Source organism: Heptranchias perlo, chromosome 11 (assembly GCF_035084215.1).
Source record: "Heptranchias perlo isolate sHepPer1 chromosome 11, sHepPer1.hap1, whole genome shotgun sequence".
Lineage (NCBI taxonomy): Eukaryota > Metazoa > Chordata > Chondrichthyes > Hexanchiformes > Hexanchidae > Heptranchias > Heptranchias perlo.
Genome location: NC_090335.1, coordinates 50,833,050 through 50,854,981, shown reverse-complemented (window position 1 = coordinate 50,854,981; position 21,932 = coordinate 50,833,050). Strand labels below are relative to the sequence as shown.

General features: G+C 39.6%; 1 protein-coding gene across 2 annotated transcripts in view; it reads right to left on the bottom strand.

Moving 5' to 3' along the window:
* LOC137326962 (syntaxin-binding protein 5-like) overlaps positions 1-21,932 on the bottom strand; it is a 398,728-nt gene that overhangs the window by 351,509 nt on the left and 25,287 nt on the right. For both annotated transcript variants that reach the window (XM_067992335.1, XM_067992336.1), the window contains exon 3: positions 8,658-8,755. In XM_067992335.1, the coding sequence (XP_067848436.1) occupies positions 8,658-8,755 (98 nt within the window). The remainder of the gene's footprint in view (positions 1-8,657; positions 8,756-21,932) is intronic.

The following is a 21,932-nucleotide window of genomic DNA, read 5'->3' as shown; positions in this document are numbered from 1 at the left end:
AAAGATCCGGCACAGGCTTGATGGGCTGAATGGTCCCCTGTTGCATGATTCTATATAAACCATATATCAAGCAGCACGACATATAAAAATGGTCTTAACAGCTTCATATGCTTAAACCCTCAGCAAAATAGCTTTGCAGAGTCATCATGCAGCTTATAGATTTCTTGCATGTATCATTTTTTGCATGTATCCTTAGGTCAGATAACATTTAACATTGTACCTGAGCACAATTACAAGTGCTTGAGTTCAAAGCCGGAGAACATGTCTTATTAACACTCTAATTAGTACTGTGCCGATTGCCATACTTCTGCTAAATATGCCATTAGTCATTTTCATTGTGTCAACTTGGCGGCACTCTCACCTGAGTCAGTAGGTTATGGGTTCAAGAATCACTCTGATACCTGAATCATAATCTAGGCTGACACTCCAATGCTGGATTGTTGGAGATGCCATCCTTGGATGACAATGAACTCAGGCCTGTTTCAAAGAGCATGGTTCTGTCCTATCTAATTAATGTGGAAGTTAAAGATTACATTACAGTATTCAAAGAAAAGCAAGGAATGCTGACCTGGACAACATTCCTCCATTAACCACCACGATCAGATTAGCTTATCATTCAACTCATTGCAGCTTGTTGGATCTGACTGTGCACACATGGCTGCCATATTTCCTGACATAAGTCACTGCATTTTTTAAAACAAAGTATAGACGACGGTAGCCATTCAACTCATCTATCCACAGAAATCTACAGTCCACACATAAACAGCATCTAACTCATTTTTGAATGATTCTAGGGTTTTTGTACTAACCCTCAACCTTACATTTCTCTCCAATTACTGTCCCATTTCTAATCTTCATTTCCAGAGACCTCAAATGTGTCACCTGTACCCTGCTCCGTGATGATCCCTCCCATCACTCACTGTTCGAATCCTTTCAATCTAGTTTTTACCCTGCTTACAGCATAGAAACCATCCTGGTCAGATACTCAAAAATTGGGCAACTGTCTGTCCTCCTCAACCTCTGCAATGTTCAAGGTGGTGGACCATTTCATCCTCCTCCACTGTCTTTTTTCCATGGTTCCTAAGTCTATGCCACTGCCCTCACTTGTTTTCACTCCTACCTGTCCCACATAGCCAGCACATCTCCTGCAATGGCTTCTCTTCCCACCCTGCAAGTTCACCCCAGGACTATCTCAAGGTTCCATGCTGCAATGTCGCCTATCCATTTTCTACATGTTGCTCCTCAGCAACATCAATAGGCAGTCAGTCAGATTCTATATGCAAGCGAACGGCACCCAGCTCTACCTTTCTGCCACAGTCACCATCACTATTGTGCTGTCTGACCGCTTCCCATCATCAAGCCATGGGTGAGCCAGTACTTCCTCCAATTTATCAGTAAGACTGAAGTCATGCTGTTGGGCACCTGCTAAAAACTCCACACCCAAACTTTACACCCAGGTCCTGACTCCATCACCCTCACTCAGGCTGAACCCACTGGTAGATAACCTCAACATCCTGGTTAACTCTATGCTGAGCTTCAAACCTCACATCCTATCCATCATCAAGATCATCTATTTTTACCTCCATAACATTTGGCAATATAGTTCTGCATTTCATTAGCTTTATTGCCCGCTGCTCTGTAGTGACTGGACATGATAAATATCAAATCTACCATCACTCACCGATCTCCTTCAGCCTCTTTCCTCACTAGTTATTAAGTAAACATGACGCTCATTCTTTTTTTAAATATGTAAAACCTTGCATTTGCCTGTATTGAATTTTATCTACCACTGTTTTGCCCACTTAGAATTTTTTTTCTGTCCTTTTATAGTTCCTTAGTTGTCACATCACACACCTTCAGCTTGGTATTATTTGCATTTTGTTTCTGAATCCATGCTATTTATGTAGATTAGAAACAGTAGTGTCCCCAGCACAAATCACTGGGGCATTCCACTCAACACATCTCCCTGGTCCGACATCACTACATTGGCTAGTACATGCTACTTCCTCTATCTCAGCTAATTCCTTATCCATGATCAGTTTTACCAGGGATATCCATGTCTTGAGCTGGTGTAGTAGCCTTTCATGTGGAACTTTACCAAAAGATTTCTGGAAGTCTGGGTAATTCACTCTACATAACAGCTCTATATAAACGGCTTTGAAACATTTCTGAGATATTATAAAGCACTGCATAAATGCAAGTCTCTCTTTCTTTCATTGTAATTCCAAACCCCAGGACGACATCAGATGACATTATCACTGCAAAGTGGATGTAAAATATAGAAGCTGACTTCAAGATCTCCTAAAAAATTTTTTAAAAGAGTTTGGGACCTTCAAAACATCATAATACACAAACAATACTGCATATTGCACCGCACATCTTTAGTCACCAGCTCTGTATTTTTCTCCATCTCAAAAGCTTTATTAATATTACAGCTGCAAGTTGCAGTTGCTGCAAATTCATAGTGGGTATACATGAAAGAACCAAGTATAGTGTGAAGTTACTACTTAGATCATTGTAGAAATTCACACCAATTCTGTCCAGATGAGGGCTGCAAATGCATTGGTTCATATTTGCCTAGTATCAAAAGTTAGATGCATATTTCTGACAACATGAACAAAGGAAAATAGCACTTAATACGCCTGGTTAATTTAATACCTTACAATTACTTGGGTCAGTGGGAACCAAGTTCTGGGAACCAGAAATATCATGATACAAACTGAAGACAATGATACAAAGCCATTAATATAACAGTAATACAAAAGCCCCCTTTGATCTGAAATTTTGTTTTGTATTACACCATTACATTTTTAAAATAGGACAATGCACATTATCACAAATTTCTACATTCTGCAATAAGCCTTGTTTGCAATTATGTGAGTGATCAGTTGCTATTATATTTGCACTTAATTTAGAAAACAAAGCACACAGAATTTCACACCTGTGATTCACCAACCAGTTGCAGTAAATTTCTGATTAATATTACCATATAAAGATCATATTCTTTCATCTCTGCTTCTGGAGTTGCTTGTGTCACTCATTTATATGAACCATCCTAGGCCATTCCTAAGAGTGACTGTAACACCCCACTGGGATTATATTAGGAAGCAATCATTGGACCGTGACTGAGGTACCAAGAAATGGATAACATTGTTGCCTTTTTGTGCAATAACATAGTGATAAGTTTTTATCTTGTTATATTTTTATCCCCATTTTGTCCACTTATTTCTCCCATGAGCCACTCACAATCATACAACCTCTTTCTGCCAGAAAGTATGAAGTGTCAGCCTTATATTTTTTCCTGGCTTCCATCAAAGCTAATCCATTATTGGGCAACAGGCAAGTAAGAAACACACTCACAGTGGGGGGGAAAAGGGCTTACATTTCTCATCCACATTCACTCCCATGAGGGGTTCAAATCCCCCGTTGATAATTTTAGCAAAAGATTTGTTGAAATTTCCCATCTTGTACTTACACCAACATTTTTGGTAAAATTATCGATAAGAGGAATTTCATTCAACATATGTTCTAACCCCAACATTGCAATTAATATTTTCTTAATAGCATAGACACCTAACTTTTACCCACATGTTTTGAAAATTTCAAATATCAGACTGCTGTCACATTCAGTACCAAATTTCATTTCACATTTGAGTGAGTAAAGTTTGATAATGTTCCAAGAGAGATATGAAAGGGATATTAATAAGAGTGAAATGAGAAGAAAAAAAAAGGAGTGTATATATCCCTATTTAGTTCCAGAATGAAAATCATTTATGTACCACGCAAAACAAATGTATAATTCTATTAAACAAACATGTTCACTGAATAGCAGTTGTATTAAATTGATGCTTATAATGGGGTGATTTATGCTTGCATTCATCTTGAGGCTGTTTACATTTATGAGCCATTCAGGTCAAAATTACGTCAGAAATACATCTTAACTCTTGTTAGCAGCATAAGCCATCTTTATCTGTGTTTTCTCAATGCATCATTTGTGCTGGAAAGTGGGATTAGGCTGGGTGGCTCACTTTCAGCCGGCACAGACACAATGGGCCAAATGGCCTCCTTCTGTGCCGTAAATTTTCTATGATTCCATGATCATTATAGGAAGTCATAGGGAGCAACACACTCATCTGGAAAGCTCTCTAAACTTTTCAATTTGCCACATATAATTTACCAACAAACATCCTTATCAAATGCCTTTTGAAATTCCACATATACATCTACTGCATTTCCCCCAGCAATGCACTCCATTATTTCCTCAAAGATCTCTTAATTTGTCAGAAAAGCCTTGCTTTGTACAAAGGCAAATGAAAGGGAAAAACTGCAAATGCTGTAAATCTGAAATAAAAACAGAAAATCCTGTTTCCCTTCTGACATTGTAAGATACATACCATTAAGGCACTGCCTTTTCCACATTGAGTTCCACCAACTTTCTCAGTACTACTATAGTTATCCAATCCAATTGTTCTTCTTGTACCCTTTCATTTTCACTTTTACACTCTTCTGTGAAAAATGAGGCAACTTACTCATTTAGTATCTCTGCTATTCCTTTGTCCTCCATAAGGTTTCCTTTTCTTTCTCTAATTGGCTGCAGCATTTTTTAAAAACTTTTCTTTTACTTTTTAAGTGTTTATAAAATCCTTTACCATTTCCTTTTATGTTGCCTCCGGGTCTTTGTTCACATCCTTTCTTGGCCTCACAAATCCTTTTTGCTTTATCTCTGTATTTTCTATACATTACTTAGTTTTCTTTAGTATTATTAGCCCTAGATTTGTCATGTCTTTTTATGGGTAAATTTAACAATTTTCTTGCAATTTTTATTTTTTATAATCTCTTGATATTTTGATGTCTGATAATTCTGACATGGTGGAGGTAGTCTACTATTGTTAATAGTTTTCCATTCTGACAGTTTTTAGAGAAAGCAGTTCATACAATGCACTAAATATTATATTGCCAAAATATCCAAGGAGTCTATTTACCAGTATTTTTTAAAATTTAGCTCATATCACAGTGCTTAAATTTATAATAGCATTATCCACAGTGATTATGACCATCAATTTTATACAATTGCTGATATACTGGTGGGCCACCTCCTGTACTGAACAAAAATTAATTTATAGACAAAAGCTGCATGTAGTTACTGCACAAATTCACAAAAGACAAGATTAAGGGTCAAACTACCCAACATTGCTACTTTCATATTGAGCTTTGCATAAGGTAAACCAATTTATTTTTCAATATGAAAGCACAAATACTGAAAACATCTAACATCTTGACTGAGAATATGCAAAACATCCAAACTCATTCCAAATCCAAGTTAACTATTTCCAATGAAAATATCCAAGATGACAAACAAAATCTATGGAATAGGTGAGTGCCGCATAAAGGTGTGTTCAGGCAATGCCCAATCTTATAATGGATCCACCGATAACAAAATGGATATTGAAATATAGTTTAAAAAAATATAGCACTTGCTCTCCTTCACCTGGCAACTTCCCATGCAAGCGGAGGAGGTGCAACACCTGCCATTTCATCTGCTCCCGTACCACCGACCAGAGCCCCAAACACTCCTTCCAGACGAGACAGCGATTTACTTGTACTTCTTCCAACCTAGCATACCGTATTCACTGCACACGATACAGTCTCCTCTACATCGGGGAGACCAACGCAGATTAGGTGATGGTTTTGCTGAACACCTCTGCTCTGTAAGCAAGTATGACCCTGAGCTCCCAGGCGCTTACCAATTTAACTCTCCATCCCTCTCCCACCTCTCTGTCCTTGGCCTCCTACACTGTTCCATGAAGCTCAAGGCAAGCTCAAGGAACAGCACCTCATCTTTCTAGTGTGTACCTTGAAGCCCTCTGGCCTTAACATTAATTTTAACTACTTCAGACCTTAACCACAGCTCCCATTTTCTCTGACAGCAGATGCTGGTAATCTAGGAAAAGTGTACCAACATTTCCCTTGCTCTATTCCTCCTTATAAGCTGTTCATCGGTAACATCTTCTGGTTCTGACGGAGGGTCATAGGCCTGAAACATTAACCCTACCTTCCTTTCTCCACAGATGCTGCGTAACCTGCTCAGTGTTTCCGGCATTTTCTCTGTTTTTATTATAGGAATAAGGTACCTTTTTTTAATAGGTTTTATATCACCCCACATACTAAATCTGGAATTGATTCCATTTGTAAGTAGGATCTTCTGAACTCTGTGCCACTCGTGAGTTATTTAGCCACACCTCAATCGAGGGATATATTCCAGAATGAACAGCTTGATTGGAGTATCCTGTTACACAGAATTCTGAAATACATAATTTTCTGTCATTTTCAAAGAAACTATGACCTATTGAACATATTTTTCTCAACTGCCTCTATATCGCATTTCAAACCACTTATGCGCCCATCTGTCATAAACCTGGTCACTGATCAATATTTCTGACGGTGAAGAAACAAAATCAAGTCCCCCCCCCCCGAGTACTGTGTACATATTTCCTTGCAGTTGCTGTGTGCAAGGTGAACTAAGTACAACATTTTGATACCAAGACTTCAGTATGGTGAAGTTGGACTAACTTTTCATTAATTTCTATAATGTTTGCTCAAAGAGATGATCCTTATGAGGCACACAGCAAGGCACAGAAATCCCCAATATTGGGATAGGCACTTGCCTATAGAAATGGGGGCACAATTCAACGTCAAGTCAGTTAAGACCATTCTAAGATATCCCTTAGAGTAAACTCAAAATCTGCATTGGCTAAAGTCTGAAAACAGATTGCCAGGCCAACACCTCACTGTACAATGATAAAAGGAGAGAGAAAATATAAAGAAGAAATGCCCCAATATAGTAGTTATCTTTCATGATGTGGCACTTTAATTTTAAAATGATAAATATAAAAATTCTAAATAAATTCTACAAATAATCATTTTTTTATTCTTAAATTATATTTACTTTTGTCCTAAAGCACAAAAAGAGGCTAAATGTATCTCTCCATTCATTAGGTCTGCCATCTTGTTTCGCCAACCTAAGATTCACAGCATTTCTGTTCTCCTGCAGTTTGATTCTATTTTTTCAATTAAGTGCTCTCACATCAAGACACACTATTAGTTTCATATTGTTTAACATGAAAGTCTTAATAAGCCTATATCGTGTTAACAGCATATGAACTGAGGTACCCTACCAGATACATCCCTTTTGAATAAGAAAAACAAAAATCTTGCAATAGATGTGACTACAACTAAGTTTTCATTCAAAAAACACTCCTCTAATGATTACTCAATTTGAATAAAATTGTTTCATCTCAATCTCGTGCAAATAAGTGGGAAATATATTTGTATCAAAGAATTGGTGTATTGTGTAAATTTATCCTGAAAGCTGCAAAGGCTCTTCAATCTTAAAATGGCTGGAAAGCATGCAGGAAACTGTACCAACAGCAACACCAGAATGAAATGGGAATCGAAAACAATAGATAGATGATGATCCTATCAGTTCAGAAAAATGGTAAAAACATTACAGGCAGATTTGTTGGGAGAGAACTGTGCTTTTTCTTTTTGTACCATGTGTGTAAATTGATTGCAAACAACAATACCAGCAAGGGAAATGGGATAAAAGGAAACAAATGCTCCAACCTTACAGTTGCAGCTGATCCAAATTGAATCACATCGGGCCAGAACTTGTTCTGACCGGCGTGGCAAGGCTGTCCACACGTCCTTCAGACAAAGACTACGAAGAAACTTACCTCATGGTTTCCAACGTCCACTTGCTCCCTTTTCAATTTTTTCTCAGTTCAGCACCTTCCTTCGTACCGATAGAGACTGTGGGAATGGAAGCCACACCCACAGAATCTGTCAAGAAGAGAAGTCACGCCCACAAGCAGGCAAGTAGAAATCATTCATTTAAGGTGAACTTCTGTATGTTAGTTTAAATAAAAATTTAACATATCTTATAAAAAGCCAAGCAAATGATTTAATTTAATAAAACGTACAGAAGTAAAAAAAGTTTTTAAATTTTTAATGATCAAGAAATATTAAGAGTAATCTGACATTCCCTTTTTTTAAATTTAATTTTTTGTTGTTTTGCAGTCATTAACAGTCACCGCGCTTTTAAAAAGTAGTGTAGGGCTGGTATTTTCCGGCGTACCTTTTGGTGGCATAAGTACCTTCGTTCCAGCTGGGCAGTTGGGTAAGTTTACTCATGTTCAATCATTTCTATGATTTTAGCGTACCATGTCCTTTTAATTCGGAACTGTCAAACCGCCGGCGAACCAATGGGAGCAAGTTCGCGATTTCGGGGTTTTACTGCACATGTGCGCATTTGCGAACTTGCACGTTTGATTTGCCGGCGGAGAGACAGGACGCCATTCAGGGACGGCATCTGTGGGTCAGCAATTTCTGGGCCATCATCTCTTTCCAACACAACCCATCACATAAGCATAACACTGCCAGACTAGACTCATTTGAATAATATTTAAGTATGGAACAAGCTGCAAGTAAACACACTTACCATAATGAGACGAGGCTGTGTATTATCCATGACTGCAGTGCAAACATTCCAGATTCAATGGAGAAGAAAGCAATATAGCCAGTAGATGGGAAGGTGTATGTATCCACTGTTACAAACTTTCTTGCAAACTAGTCAAGAAAACATTTTTTAAAAAGGATACATTCGTAGAGCTCCTGTGCGGCACCCAATGGCCAGGATTTTTTGCACTGGATCAAAAGCTAAGGCAGTCGGTTGACAGGGGAAGCCATGACGCACCGTCTGCAAAAAATGAGATGGGAACAAAGGAAATATTAGAAACTGATCTTGTAAACTCCTTTCACAAAAATAAAATTATACATAATCAAAAAAAAAATCTGGCTGCCATAAACCTGCATTTAAATCTATACTTTTCTACTTGTTCAAAATTCCATTCATGTGGCATGAAACATAATGAATCTGTCAAATTTCAATAAATAAATAAGCTTCTTTCAAACTGATGTTCACATTCTTCATTTTCAACATAAATGCTGTTCAACAATGTAGTAAGGATTCACAGGTTAATCATAGAATTTTGAACTTTTTTTGCAGATAAAAGTTTTAGTATAATGCAGTTCACAGATGCACTTTCACCTGTATGAGTCACATGGTACTCTTAACAATAAATATTAATTGCTGTTTTATAAAGTTATTTCTTCTTCAAATTTCTGAAAATGTTATATTTGCAAGTGTACAATCAAAATGTGCAATTTTTTCTGTTCAATTTGCATCTATAACATCAAATATCCATTGTATTCTTGTACTCAACAATTTTCATACTCTTTGTTCCTTATTATTGGCAGAACTGTGCAGTCAGCTCACGATGAGCACCAGGGTTTTTTTAAACAATGGCAAACAGTATCAGCATACAGTATCTTTGGTATTTATATACAAAGCAAAGATTGTAAACTGAGTGAATTTGTGACATACATGGGTCCCCTCATTAGTTTGGGTCTGGATTGTAGGTCAAATCGAACTGTTTCTACACGATACTGTCTTTTATACAAGTACAATCGCAAAAGCACAAATCCCCATTTCAAGAGAAAAAAGTGCACAGGGAATGGGGAAACAAAATTGAGCATATTCACCTACTTGTGTTTTCGAGAATACACAGACAGTCAAGATAACAAGTGCTATTGCATCAGTGACCCAATGCACCAACCATACTGCAAACATATATCCATTCATATGGTAGTACTGAACAATTAAATCTACATTTATGCAGAAGGGAAAATCCATTGGTATCCACAACAATCCTCAATGTAAAAACCTATTTATAACTTCTAAGATTTAATTTAGATATTTAACATCTATAGCAAAAACTGAAATGTAATGTTTTTTTATATATATCAAGGCTTCAACACATATCAAAATCATTACACAAAAAATGTGCAAATTCCAATTTTTTTTACATTTGTTTAGAAGTTTCGGGTGGGGGGGTTATGAATGGAATACTATAACTATTCCATATATAACACACATTTTACATCTCTGTAAAATTTTTTCCCCAATTTGCGCTAACTTGTCATGATGGGTTTTAAGTCCATTTTCTAACAGGCTCGATGGGCTGAATTTGCTGTAACAATTCTATTATTCGAATTACATAAGAACATGAGAAATAGGAGCAGGAGTAGGCCATCTGGACCCTCGAGCGTGCTCCGCCATTCAACATCATGGCTGATCTTCTACCTCAATGCCATTTTCTTGCACTATCCCCATATCCCTTTTATGCCTTTAATAATCTAGAAATCCATCAATCTCTGTTTTGAATGTACTCAATGACTGAGCCTCCACAGCCCTCTGGTGCAGAGAATTCCAGAGATTCACCACCATCTGAGTGAAGAAATTTCTCATCTCAGTTCTAAATGGCCTACCCTTATTCTGAGACTGTGACCCCTCGTTCTAGACTCCCCAGCCAGGGGAAACATCCTCCCTGCATCTACCCTGTCGAGCCCTGTAAGAATTTTGTATGTTTCAATGAAATCACCTCTCATTCTTCTAAACTCTAGAGAATACAGGCCTAATCTACTCAATCTCTCCTCATATAACAATCCTGCCATTCCAGAAATCAGTCTGGTGAACCTTAGTTGCACTCCCTCTAAGGCAAGTATATCCTTCCTTAGGTAAGGAGACCAAAATTGTACACAATACTTCAGGTGCGGTCTGACCAAGGCCCTATATAATTGCAGTAAGACATCTTTATTCCTGTACTCAAATCCTCTTGTAACAAAGGCCAACATACCATTTGCCTTCCTAATTGCTTGCTGCACCTGCATGTTTGCTTTCAGTGACTCATGTACAAGGACACCCAGGTCCCTTTGAACATCAACATTTCCCAATCTCTCACCATTTAAAAAATACTCTTCTTTTGATTTTCCTACCAAAGTGGATAACTTCACATTTTTTCACATTATATTCCATCTGCCATGTTCTTGCCTACTCACTTAGCCTGTTAACATCCTCTTGAAGCCTCTTTGCATCCTCCTCACAACTCACATTCCCACCTAGTTTCGTGTCATCAGAAAACTTGAAAATATTACATTTGGTCCCCTCATCCAAATCATTGATTATAGATTGTGAATAGCTGGGGCCCAAGCACCGATCCCTGCGGTACCCCATTAGTCACAGTCTGCCAATCTGAAAAAGACCCATTTATTCCGACTCTCTTTTCTGTCTGTTAAGCAATTCTTAATCCAGGCCAGTAAATTACCCCCAATTCCATGTGCTCTAACTTTGTTCACCAACCTTCTGTGTGGGACCTTATTAAAAGCCTTCTGAAAATCCAAATACACCACATCCACTGGTTCCCCCTTATCTATTCTACTAGTTATATCCTCAAAGAACTCCAATAGATTTGTCAAACATGATTTCCCTTTCATAAATCCATGTTGACCCTGCCAAATCCTATTATTTTCTAAGTGTCTGTTATCACATCCTTTATAATAGATTCAAGCATTTTCTCTACTACTGATGTCAGGCTAACAGCTGTTTTCTCTCTCCCTCCTTTCTTAAATAGTGGGGTTACATTTGCTACCCTCCAATCTGCAGGAACCATTCCAGAATCTGTAGAATTTTGGACGTAGCGTGTTTATTTTGCAAAAAAATATGAAAACAAGCTTTAAGATTTTCCCATACATTCAGACCCATGTTTAAATGTAAAGTAATAAGTCAGAGAAAGACACGATCCAGCTTTTGAAAGGCTGATGGAAGATAGAATCATGAAATATTACAGCACAGAAACAAATCATTTAGCTTAACATGCTATTTGACTTACACTGTGTTCCCAGAAACCAAAGAACATGAGTACAAGATTAAACCGCCTCACCAAGATTTGAGATTAAAAGGAACTAAGATTCCCCCAACACACCCTCATACATCACATAGTAGTGCATATTTTAGAACTGACTCCAGCTACAGGAATTAATGATGCATCAGTTCACATCTTTAGGGAAAAACAGCTGGATGAATATGTGGTTAGTAAGAGTGCTAGAAAGATGAATACAGTTTATTTTTAATTCAAAGCCACAATTCAAATTATCTGATCATTCGATTTTTGCACTAAATTCTCACTTTACTGTGTAATTTACATTGCTCATGTCTTCCCTAGTGAACACCTAGAGGAAGTAATGTCAGAATGTTTACTATCTGATGCTTGGACTCTGTGCTGAACTCATTTGCATCTTTTAACATTCTAACCTCTTCTCTAAGTGATCTGTTACTGTTGAAGTTCTGAAAAAACTTCTTGCTATTGTATTTCACTCTGCAATTATGCTTTTTTTCCCCCTAGGTTTCCCAATGTTTTTAGAACCTCCCTCTCCATTGTTTCCAGAATCCTGATATCACCCTTCCAGCACCCTGGTACCCCACCTCATAATACAACTAGACCCTGAGCCCCCATCCCACTACCACCAGACCAGAAAAAAAGATAATTAATATAGGCAGTGAGTTCTGGAAAGTCATTATTTTTCAAGTTTTCAGGGAGATTCTAAAAAAAATCCTGAACTTAAAGATACCTATTAAAGCAAAACTTTTTAGTTTTGTTGCAGAATTCTTTGATAAAGAATGAAAGATCCAAATTAGTTTGCTATATTCTAAGTTTTATATTTCTTGATCCTTACTATAAAAACACACCCTTATGGAGGGAAAGAAGTGCCCATTCGCTATCAGCTGAAAAAATTGCTTCCCCTACCCCTCTGTGGGACATGCAGAGATTTATCTATTTATGTAACTCCATGAGGAAAATAAATTTGCTTATTTATCTACCTGCAGTGGACAAAAACACACTATTTACTTTCCAGGAACCAATCAAAAAGTACTTCAAGGTTTCTGAGAAGATCTGTTACAAATTTCTTTCCAAGACCCATCAATGGAGATATGCATCATACCCTTTGTAATTAAGTAACCTTTTACTCACTACGAGCAGAGCCGTTGGCGATCTGCTAAAATATTATTTACATAGAAACAATAGGCCATTTAGCCCTTCGAGCCTGTTCCACCATTCAATTAGATCATGGTTGATCTGTACCTCAAATCCTTTTACCTGCCTTTGTTCCATAACCCTTGATATCTTGCCTAACAAAAATCTATTGATCAGAGTCTTGAAAATTTCAATTAACCCAGCATCCACAGCCTTCTGGGGAGCAAGTTCCAGATTTCCACAACCCTTACCCTATGATTTCACTCCTACATGAGCTAGCTCTAATTTTAACATTATACCCTCTTGTTCTAGATTCCCTCTAGAACAAGAGGGATTTTTTAAATATGTAACATTAAAACAAAATGTCTAATCAAAACTCTATTTTGATCACTACCCTCTACACACCCATTATTCTAGATTGCACACAACAGTATGATATTCTCTGCTGCTCCAAACCTCTGCGGCTCCGGACCTCAAAAGGTAGTAATCTCCGGATTACTCCCAGTGCCACAAGCTACTGAGTATAGAATCATAGAAAATAGGAGCAAGAGTAGGCCATTCGGCCCGTCGGGCCTGCTCCACCATTCAAAATGATCATGGCTGCTCGTCTAACTCAGTACTCCGTTCCCGCCTTTTCCCCATATCCCTTGATTCCTTTAGCATTAAGAAATATATCTATCTCCTTCTTGAATATATTTCATGACTTGGCCTCCACTGCCGTTTGTGGTAGAAAATTCCACAGGTTCACCACCCTCTGAGTGAAGAAATTTCTACTCATCTCGGTTCTAAATGGCATACCCCGTATCCTGAGACTGTGACCCCTGGTTATGGATTCCCCATCCATCGGGAACATCCTCCCTGCATCTAGTCTGTCTAGTCCGTCTAGTCCTATTAGAATTTTATACGTTTCGATGAGATCACCTCTCATTCTTCTAAACTCGAGTGAATATAGGCCTAGTCAACCCAATCTCTCCTCAGACGCCAGTCCTGCCATCCCAGGAATCAGTCTGGTAAACCTTCGTTGCACTCCCTCCATGGCAAGGACATCCTTCCTCAGATAAGGAGACCAAAACTGCACACAATACTCCAGATGTGGTCTCACCAAGGCCCTGTACAACTACAGTAAGACATCCCTGCTCCTGTACTCAAATCCTCCTGCAATCAACACCAACATACCATTCACCTTCCTAACTGCTTGCTGCACCTGAATGCTCGCTTTCAGCGACTGGTGTACAAGGACACCCAGGTCTTGTTGCACCTCCCCTTTTCCCAATCTATCACCATTCAGACAATAATCTGTCTTTCTGCTTTTACAACCAACGTGGATAAGCTCACATTTAACCACGTTATATAGATTCCACATCGTGATTTTCCGAGCCAATATCCTTCCTTACTATTGCATTGATTTCCTCCTTTACTGACAACGCTACCCCACCTCCTCTTTCCCTTTTTGGAGGAAATAGGAGGATGGAGCAGATGAATGTGTGGCTGGAGAGATGGTGCAGGAGGGAGGGCTGACTTTAGATTCATGATGTGGAGATGCTGGTGATGGACTGGGGTGGACAAATGTAAGGAGTCTTACAACACCAGGTTATAGTCCAACAGCTTTATTTGGAATCACAAGCTTTCGGAGCTTTCCTCCTTCGTCAGGTGAGTGTAGGATTCCGTAAATGCACAGCATATATAGTCAGAGAACAATGCCTGGTGATTACAGATAATCTTTCCAACTGCCCGTTATCACACCTCGGCATAGATATAATCAAAGGAGTGGATGGTGTTCAGACAGAGAAACATTACATCCTAGACTACTGAATACACAAGCGGTCATAACACAGAGACAGAGAGAGAGAAAGAGAGAGAGAGAGGGACACAACCGAAAGGCAGAGAAAGAGAGAGAATGACCAGTTGTATTAAAAACAGCTAACTTTTTTTTTGCTGGTGGGGTTACATGTAGCGTGACATGAACCCAAGATCCCGGTTGAGGCCATCCTCATGGGTGCGGAACTTGGCTATCGATTTCTGCTCGACGATTTTGCGTTGTCGTGTGTCTCGAAGGCCGCCTTGGAGAACGCTTACCCGAAGATCGGAGGCTGAGCAGTCAAGGAAAAGTTGGAAAGATTATCTGTAATCACCAGGCATTGTTCTCTGACTATATATGCTGTGCATTTACGGAATCCTACACTCACCTGACGAAGGAGGAAAGCTCCGAAAGCTTGTGATTCCAAATAAAGCTGTTGGACTATAACCTGGTGTTGTAAGACTCCTTACATTTAGATTCATGGGCATTGGGACCAGTTCTGCAGGAGGTGGGACCTGTACAGGCCAGGCAGGTTGCACCTCAACAGAGCTGGGACCAATGTCCTTGCTGTGGGGTTTAGCACTGCTGTGGGGAAGGGTTTAAACTAATTTGGCAGGGGGATGGGCACCAGGATGTAGCATTGGAAAGGAGAAAAAGGTGCACAGAGGATTGGGAGAGACAGATAGCACTAGAGTAAGAAATAGTACAGTATTACGTGAGATCAGACTGAGCGAATACAAGGAGGTCTAATATAGGTTTACAGTGCATGTGTCTAAACGCACGAAGCGTGGTAAATAAGGTTGGTGAGCTGCAGGCGCAAATAGCCACATGGGAATATGATGTCATGGCGATAATGGAGACCTGGTTCAAAAAAGTTGGACTGGGTACTAAATATTCCGGAATACAAAGTGTTCAGGAAAGATAAGGAAGGAAAGAAAGGAGGGTGGGGGGGGGGGGGGGCGGTGGCAGTCTTGATTAAGGAGAATATTGCAATGCTGGAGGGAGAGGATGTCCTGGAGGGTTCAAGGACAGAATGTATTTGGTTAGAGTTAAGAAACAATAGAGGTGCCATTACACTACTGGATACGTTCTATAGGCCACCAACTTGTGGGACAGATAAGGAGGAGCAAATGTGCAGGGAAATTACAGAGGTGCAAAAGCCATTGAATAGTGATAATGGGGGACTTCAATAGTAATAGTGTAAAGGGCAGAGAGGGGGAAGAATTTCTGAAGTGTGTTCAGGAGAATTTTCTTCATCAGTACATTTCCAGCCCAACGAGAAAGGAGGCATTGCTGGATCTGGTTCTGGGGAATGAGGTGAGTCAATTGGAGCAAGTGTTGGTAGGGGAACATTTAGGGAACACTGATCATAGTTTCATAACGTTTAGATTAGCTATGGAAAAGGACAAGGAGCAATCTAGAGTAAAAATACTTCATTGGAGGAGGGCCAATTTCACTGGGTTGAAAACAGATCTGGCCTGGGTAAATTGGAATCAAAGATTGGCAGGCAAAACTGGAATTGAACAATGGGCGGCCTTTAAAGAGGAGATGGTTCGGGTACAGTCTAGGTACATTCCCACAAGGGGGAAAGGTAGGACAACCAAAGCCAGCGCTCCCTGGACGACGAAAGAGATAGAGAGTAAGATCAAGCAGAAAAGGGGGGAGTATGACAGATGTCAGCTTGATAATACAAGTGAGAACCAGGCTAAATATAGAAAGTTCAGAAGGGAAGTGAAAAAGGAAGTAAGAGGGGTAAAGAGAGAGCAAGATAGACTGGCAACTAACATAAAAGGGAACCCTAAAATCTTCTATAGGCATATAAATAGTTAACGGGTAGTAGGAGGAGGGGTGGAGCCAATTAGGGACCAAAAAGGAGATCTACGCATGAAGGCAGAGGGCATGGCTGAGGTACTAAATGAGTACTTTACATCTGTTTTTACCAAGGAAGAAGATGCTGCCTAAGTCACAATAAAAGAGGAGGTAGTTGAGATACAGGATGGGCTAAAAATTGAAAAAGAAGAGGTACTTGAAAGGCTGGCTGTACTTAAAGAAGATAAGCACCAGGTCCAGATGAGATGCATTCTAGGTTGCTGAGGGAAATAAAGCTGGAAATTGCGGAAGTACTGGCCATAATCTTCCAAACATCCTTAGATATGGGGGTGGTGCCAGAGGACTGGAAAATTGCAAATGCTACACGCTTGTTCAAAAAAGGGTGTAAAGGTAAACCCAGCAACTATAGGCCAGTCACTTTAACCTCGGTGGTGGGGAAACTTTTAGAAATGATAATCCGGGACAAAATTAACAGTCACTTGGACAATTGTGGATTAATTAAGGAAAGCCAGCACAGATTTGTTAAAGGCAAATCATGTTTAACTAACTTGATTAAGTTTTTTCATGAGGTAACAGAGAGGGTTGATGAGGGCAATGCGGTTGATGTGGTGTATATGAACTTCCAAAAGGCATTTGATAAAGTGCCACATAATAGACTTGTCAACGAAGTTCAAGTCCATGGAATAAAAGGGCCAGTGGCAGCATGGATATGAAATTGGCTAAGTGACAGGAAACAGAGAGTAGTGGTGAACGGTTGTTTTTCAGACTGGAGAAGGTATACAGTGGTGTTCCCCAGGGATCGGAACTAGGACCACTGCTTTTCTTGAAATGTATTAATGACTTGGACTCGGGTGTATGGGACATCATTTCAAAATTTGCAGATGACACAAAACTTGGAAGTGTAGTGAATAGTGAGGACGACAGTGATAGGCTTCAAGAGGACATAGACAGGCTGGTGTAATGGGCGGACATATAGCAGATGAAATTTAACGCAGAAAAATGCAAAGTGATAGATTTTGGTCGGCAGAACGAGGAGAGGCAAAATAAACTAAAGGGCACAATTCTAAAGGGGGTGCAGGAACAGAGAGGCCTGGGGATATATGTGCACAAATCGCTGAAGGTGGCAGAGCAGGTTGAAAAAACAGTTAAAAAAGCATGTAGGATCCTGGGCTTTATAAATAGAGGCATAGAGTACAAAAGCACGGTAATTATGATGAACCTTTATAAAACACTGGTTCAGCCACATTTGGAGTATTGTGTACAACCCTGGGCACTGCATTTTAGGAAGGATGTGAAAGCCTTATGGAGAGGGTGCAGAAAAGATTTACTAGGCTGATTCCAGGGTTGAGGGACTTCAGTTACATGGATAGACTGGAAAAGCTGGGGTTGTTATCCTTAGAGCAGAGAAGATTGAGAGGAAATTTGATAGAGGTGTTCAAAATCGTGAAGGGTCTAGAAAGAATAGATAGAGAAGCTGTTCCTATTGGCAGAAGGGTCAAGAACCAGAGGACACAGAATTAAGGTGATTGGCAAAAGAACCAAAGGCGACATGAGGAAAAGTTTTTTTATGCAGCGAGTGGTTATGATCCAGAATGCGCTGCCTGAAAGGGTGGTGGAGGCGGATTCAATCATGGCTTTCAAAAGGGAATTGGATAAGCACTTGAAGGAAAAAAATGTGCAGGGCTATGGGGAAAGGACGGGGGAGTGGGACTAGTTGGATTGCTCTTGCAGATAGCCGACATGAGCTCGATGGGCCGAATGGCCTCCTCCTGTGTTGTAACCATTCTGTGATTCTTATCAGAGGTTAAAATATCATGAATTTTAAGGCTTATCTAATTCAATATCATTTATTGCAAGCACAAGCAGTGAATAGCACTTAGAATACTTCAAAGTCATCGTAATGATGAACACTGCACTTCAAGATTAAAGTTTATTAAACCAAGGTTATCATAATTATGCTTTGTGCTCAGTAGATATTATGAATTCAAAAACAAAGTAATAATTATGATGGTACATTTTACATTAATTCATGCATCCCATGCCCCTGGATCACTGCCTTTGGCGCAATACTTGGTATAACTTTGAAGTTTTTCTAACACCTAAAATCCATCAATAACTTCCAATTTGCTCACCAGAGCTTCTTGCCAACAAAGGGCATCTGTAGGAGCTTAAACTGAAGTTTGCCAACATCCTTAGCAAATCACTATGGCAGGTATACAGATAATTTTTTTCATCTTTACATCTAAGAAAGAGCTCAGGTGGCTACTATCCTGCTTTTTAAAAGTTCCAACGATTAAAAAGGGCATAGGATCCCATGAACTCTTTTCTAACTTTACAAGTCTCACTGTCAGTTGAAGACCGATAAATAGAAGCACAAAACTCTGTTCAAGTATGCATTTGTGGAAATTTGATTCTCCCCCAACTAACACCAATGCAAGTGCACAATATAACCACAACTCCTACTCATGCACATGGCAGTTAACATCTTTATTGGCAACTACCATATGAAATGAAACTGATTTATGGATTTAAAAAGAAAAAGCAATTTCAAGGCACTACCAATTAGAAACCACAACCTATTTCAACTCTGTAGTCACAATTTGACATTGGATGATTAGAATACTGCCTTGAAACAATTTCCAGGTATCTATTGTTTCCCCCCAGTGCTGTAATAAGTGATACATAATGACAGGTATTCTATTTCTATCCATAATTTTTCTTTTTGTGAAATGCTCCAACTACGGTGGTCCATGGAAAGACTGAAAGAACTTATTTTAAATGACAGTAACATTTTAAGCAACAGACAGCCCAGGATCATGTGTACTGGCTGGGGGCCTGGAGGAGATGACTTTAACCAGCTACTTAATACCAATCACAAAATAGCACTTCAGACTCTAAGGCCCCGACATTTACAGGGAGAGGGAGAGGGTGCGGGGAGTACGGTAGCGGGGGGAAACCCGTGAATGCCGGGGACGCAGAGGTCCTGCTAAATTTAATGGCAGGACCGCATTATAATTTTTTTCTTTCATTTCTCGCCCAGCAACCGGACAAATTGACAGGCTGGCCGGCTGCCGGGCAGGAAAACCAGGGCAGGAGGTTGCAGCTAGGGATCCTTGGGAACAGTCCCCATCAATCATCATCACGGGGCAGGCCAGAGATCGGGGGGTTGGGGGAAAGGGGAAGTTCCTGCTCCTCCTGGCCCACAAGGAATGCTATAAAAAGCACTTACCTTTCCCGAGCCCTGAGAAACCCGGCCAGCATCCGTTACATTTACATCTGGCTCCCAATTGCACTGTGGGAGCGGTGGGGCACAGGCACGCCTCGAAACCCGCCACTGTAAAAATGGCAACGGGTGCGTACGCGGTGGGTTGGGGACGCGTTCCCAAATTTTTTAGGGTTTATCCAGCCCTCCGACCGCCTCTCGCCCATCGTGGGGGGGTTATTATCAATCCCTAAGGGTACTTTTATTATTATTGCTGCATAGTGTACAAATTCTAATGAGCTAGTGAATGAAAAGCACTAATGTAGGGAATGATTAGAGTGAATTAGATTAAGTTTCAGTTCTTTTGCAATTTTCTGATTTAAAAAAAGCGTTATAAGTCAATCTAACCAGGTTTTATTACAATCCATGTTCTCAATATTTTAATACTTCAGAATTTGCAATGTAAAATGAGTTTAAGTAAACGTTTGCAATGATAAAATTGTCAAAAACAATTCATCTGTTTCAAATGAGACAAACCAAATCAATTTCTATGTTAAAGAATTAATGAAACTAGGCACTATGAGATAAAAGACCTCAAAAGGGAAAACTTCCTGAAACTACGAACTGAACAAAGAAGGGAGAACTGGCAACTTTCTCTAAGTTTCTTTTCTGTGAAAGTTAAAGGGGCAATTAGTATGAAGTAGGAGCACGAAAAATGTTCAACTGACCATATCAAATTTGACAGAGTGGCAACAGCACCACCAACTTGGATTTATATAACGCCTTTTAACATAGAAAAGAAACCAAACATTGCTTATATTTTAAACCAAGCTTCATTGAAGTATAGCTAACCTTAGATAGTTTTACATTTAATTTAAAATCAGCAAGAAATGTGGATTTCCTCTATTCTGTGAAATAAAAAAGTAACCATGCTCAGTACTATATGTACACAATTTTTAATAGATTTTTCCTTAAGAATTGAATGAATAAAGCTCAACAGTATTTTTTCTTTCTAAAACTATTTACATGTTTCCTATAGAATTTAAAAAGAACTTTATATTAATACTCCATAAAGTCACACACTGATGATGTTGCACAACAATCAAAATTCTGCAGACTGGCCTTCAAACAACTAAAGAGATCTAAACAGTTGTACCTTGGACCTGCCAGATGCGTAAATGAATTCTACAATCAATTTCTCTACAAAAATGCACTCAAGAAAATTGCATTACGTAATGCAATATTGTTAAATCACTGTGTGACACTGAAGTTTTGAATTTAGAATGGCCTTAGATATTGAGCTTTCAAGCGCATGCTGCAGGTTTGTAGTGAGATTTATCAACAGCCAGCATTACTCTACCAGTCACGGCTTGTAGGTTGTGGATGCCGTTGGCTAATTCAAGAATTAGCTCATTCGCATCTTGATGGCATTTCCTCCATCAAGGGACCAATTACCCTCCTCCAGGCACTCATTCACTTTAAAAGCGTTGGCACTTTTTAGAGATTGCCAGCTTGCTTAACCACCATCCAGCACTTGGTGTTGACCAGTCACAGATAGTAATGTCAACTATCATTATGGTAGCAGGTTTTAACATCTGACCTGACTGATCCTGTTGATTAGCACCAGTCAATGTGATGGACCCCGCATTCCCTGTATTCATGAGTTGGTTGTTCATCTAATTACCAGACATTGAATTAATGTCATGGTCATTCTTCAACTTTCCCACCCCTTCCAAGAAAAGCAAAGACTTTGTAGATGCAGAATAATTATCTGTGGCCAAACCTAGGATGATTAATAGCTGACTTTGGATTGTTCATGAACTAAAGATGTTTTTCAAGAATACGACTTGTTCAGAGGATGGAGAAGCAATAATGTGTACACTTCATGAACTGCAAATTGTTATTGACAAAGAATATGGCTCAGATATTTACAGGGAGGCGGGGAGAGAGATGGGGGGGTGGGGGGGGGGGGCCTTAGCGGCTGGGAAACCCAGAAATGCAGGCAACACGGAGGTCCTGCCAAATTTAACGGCTGGGCCACATTTAAAACATTTTTCTCCGTTTCCTGGCCAGCAGCCAGCCAGATTGAGAAGTAGGCCACAGTTGGGAAGCGGAGAGGAGGGAGGGAGGGAGGGGAGGGGAGATTGTGGAGGAAATCGTGGAGGAAGGGAGA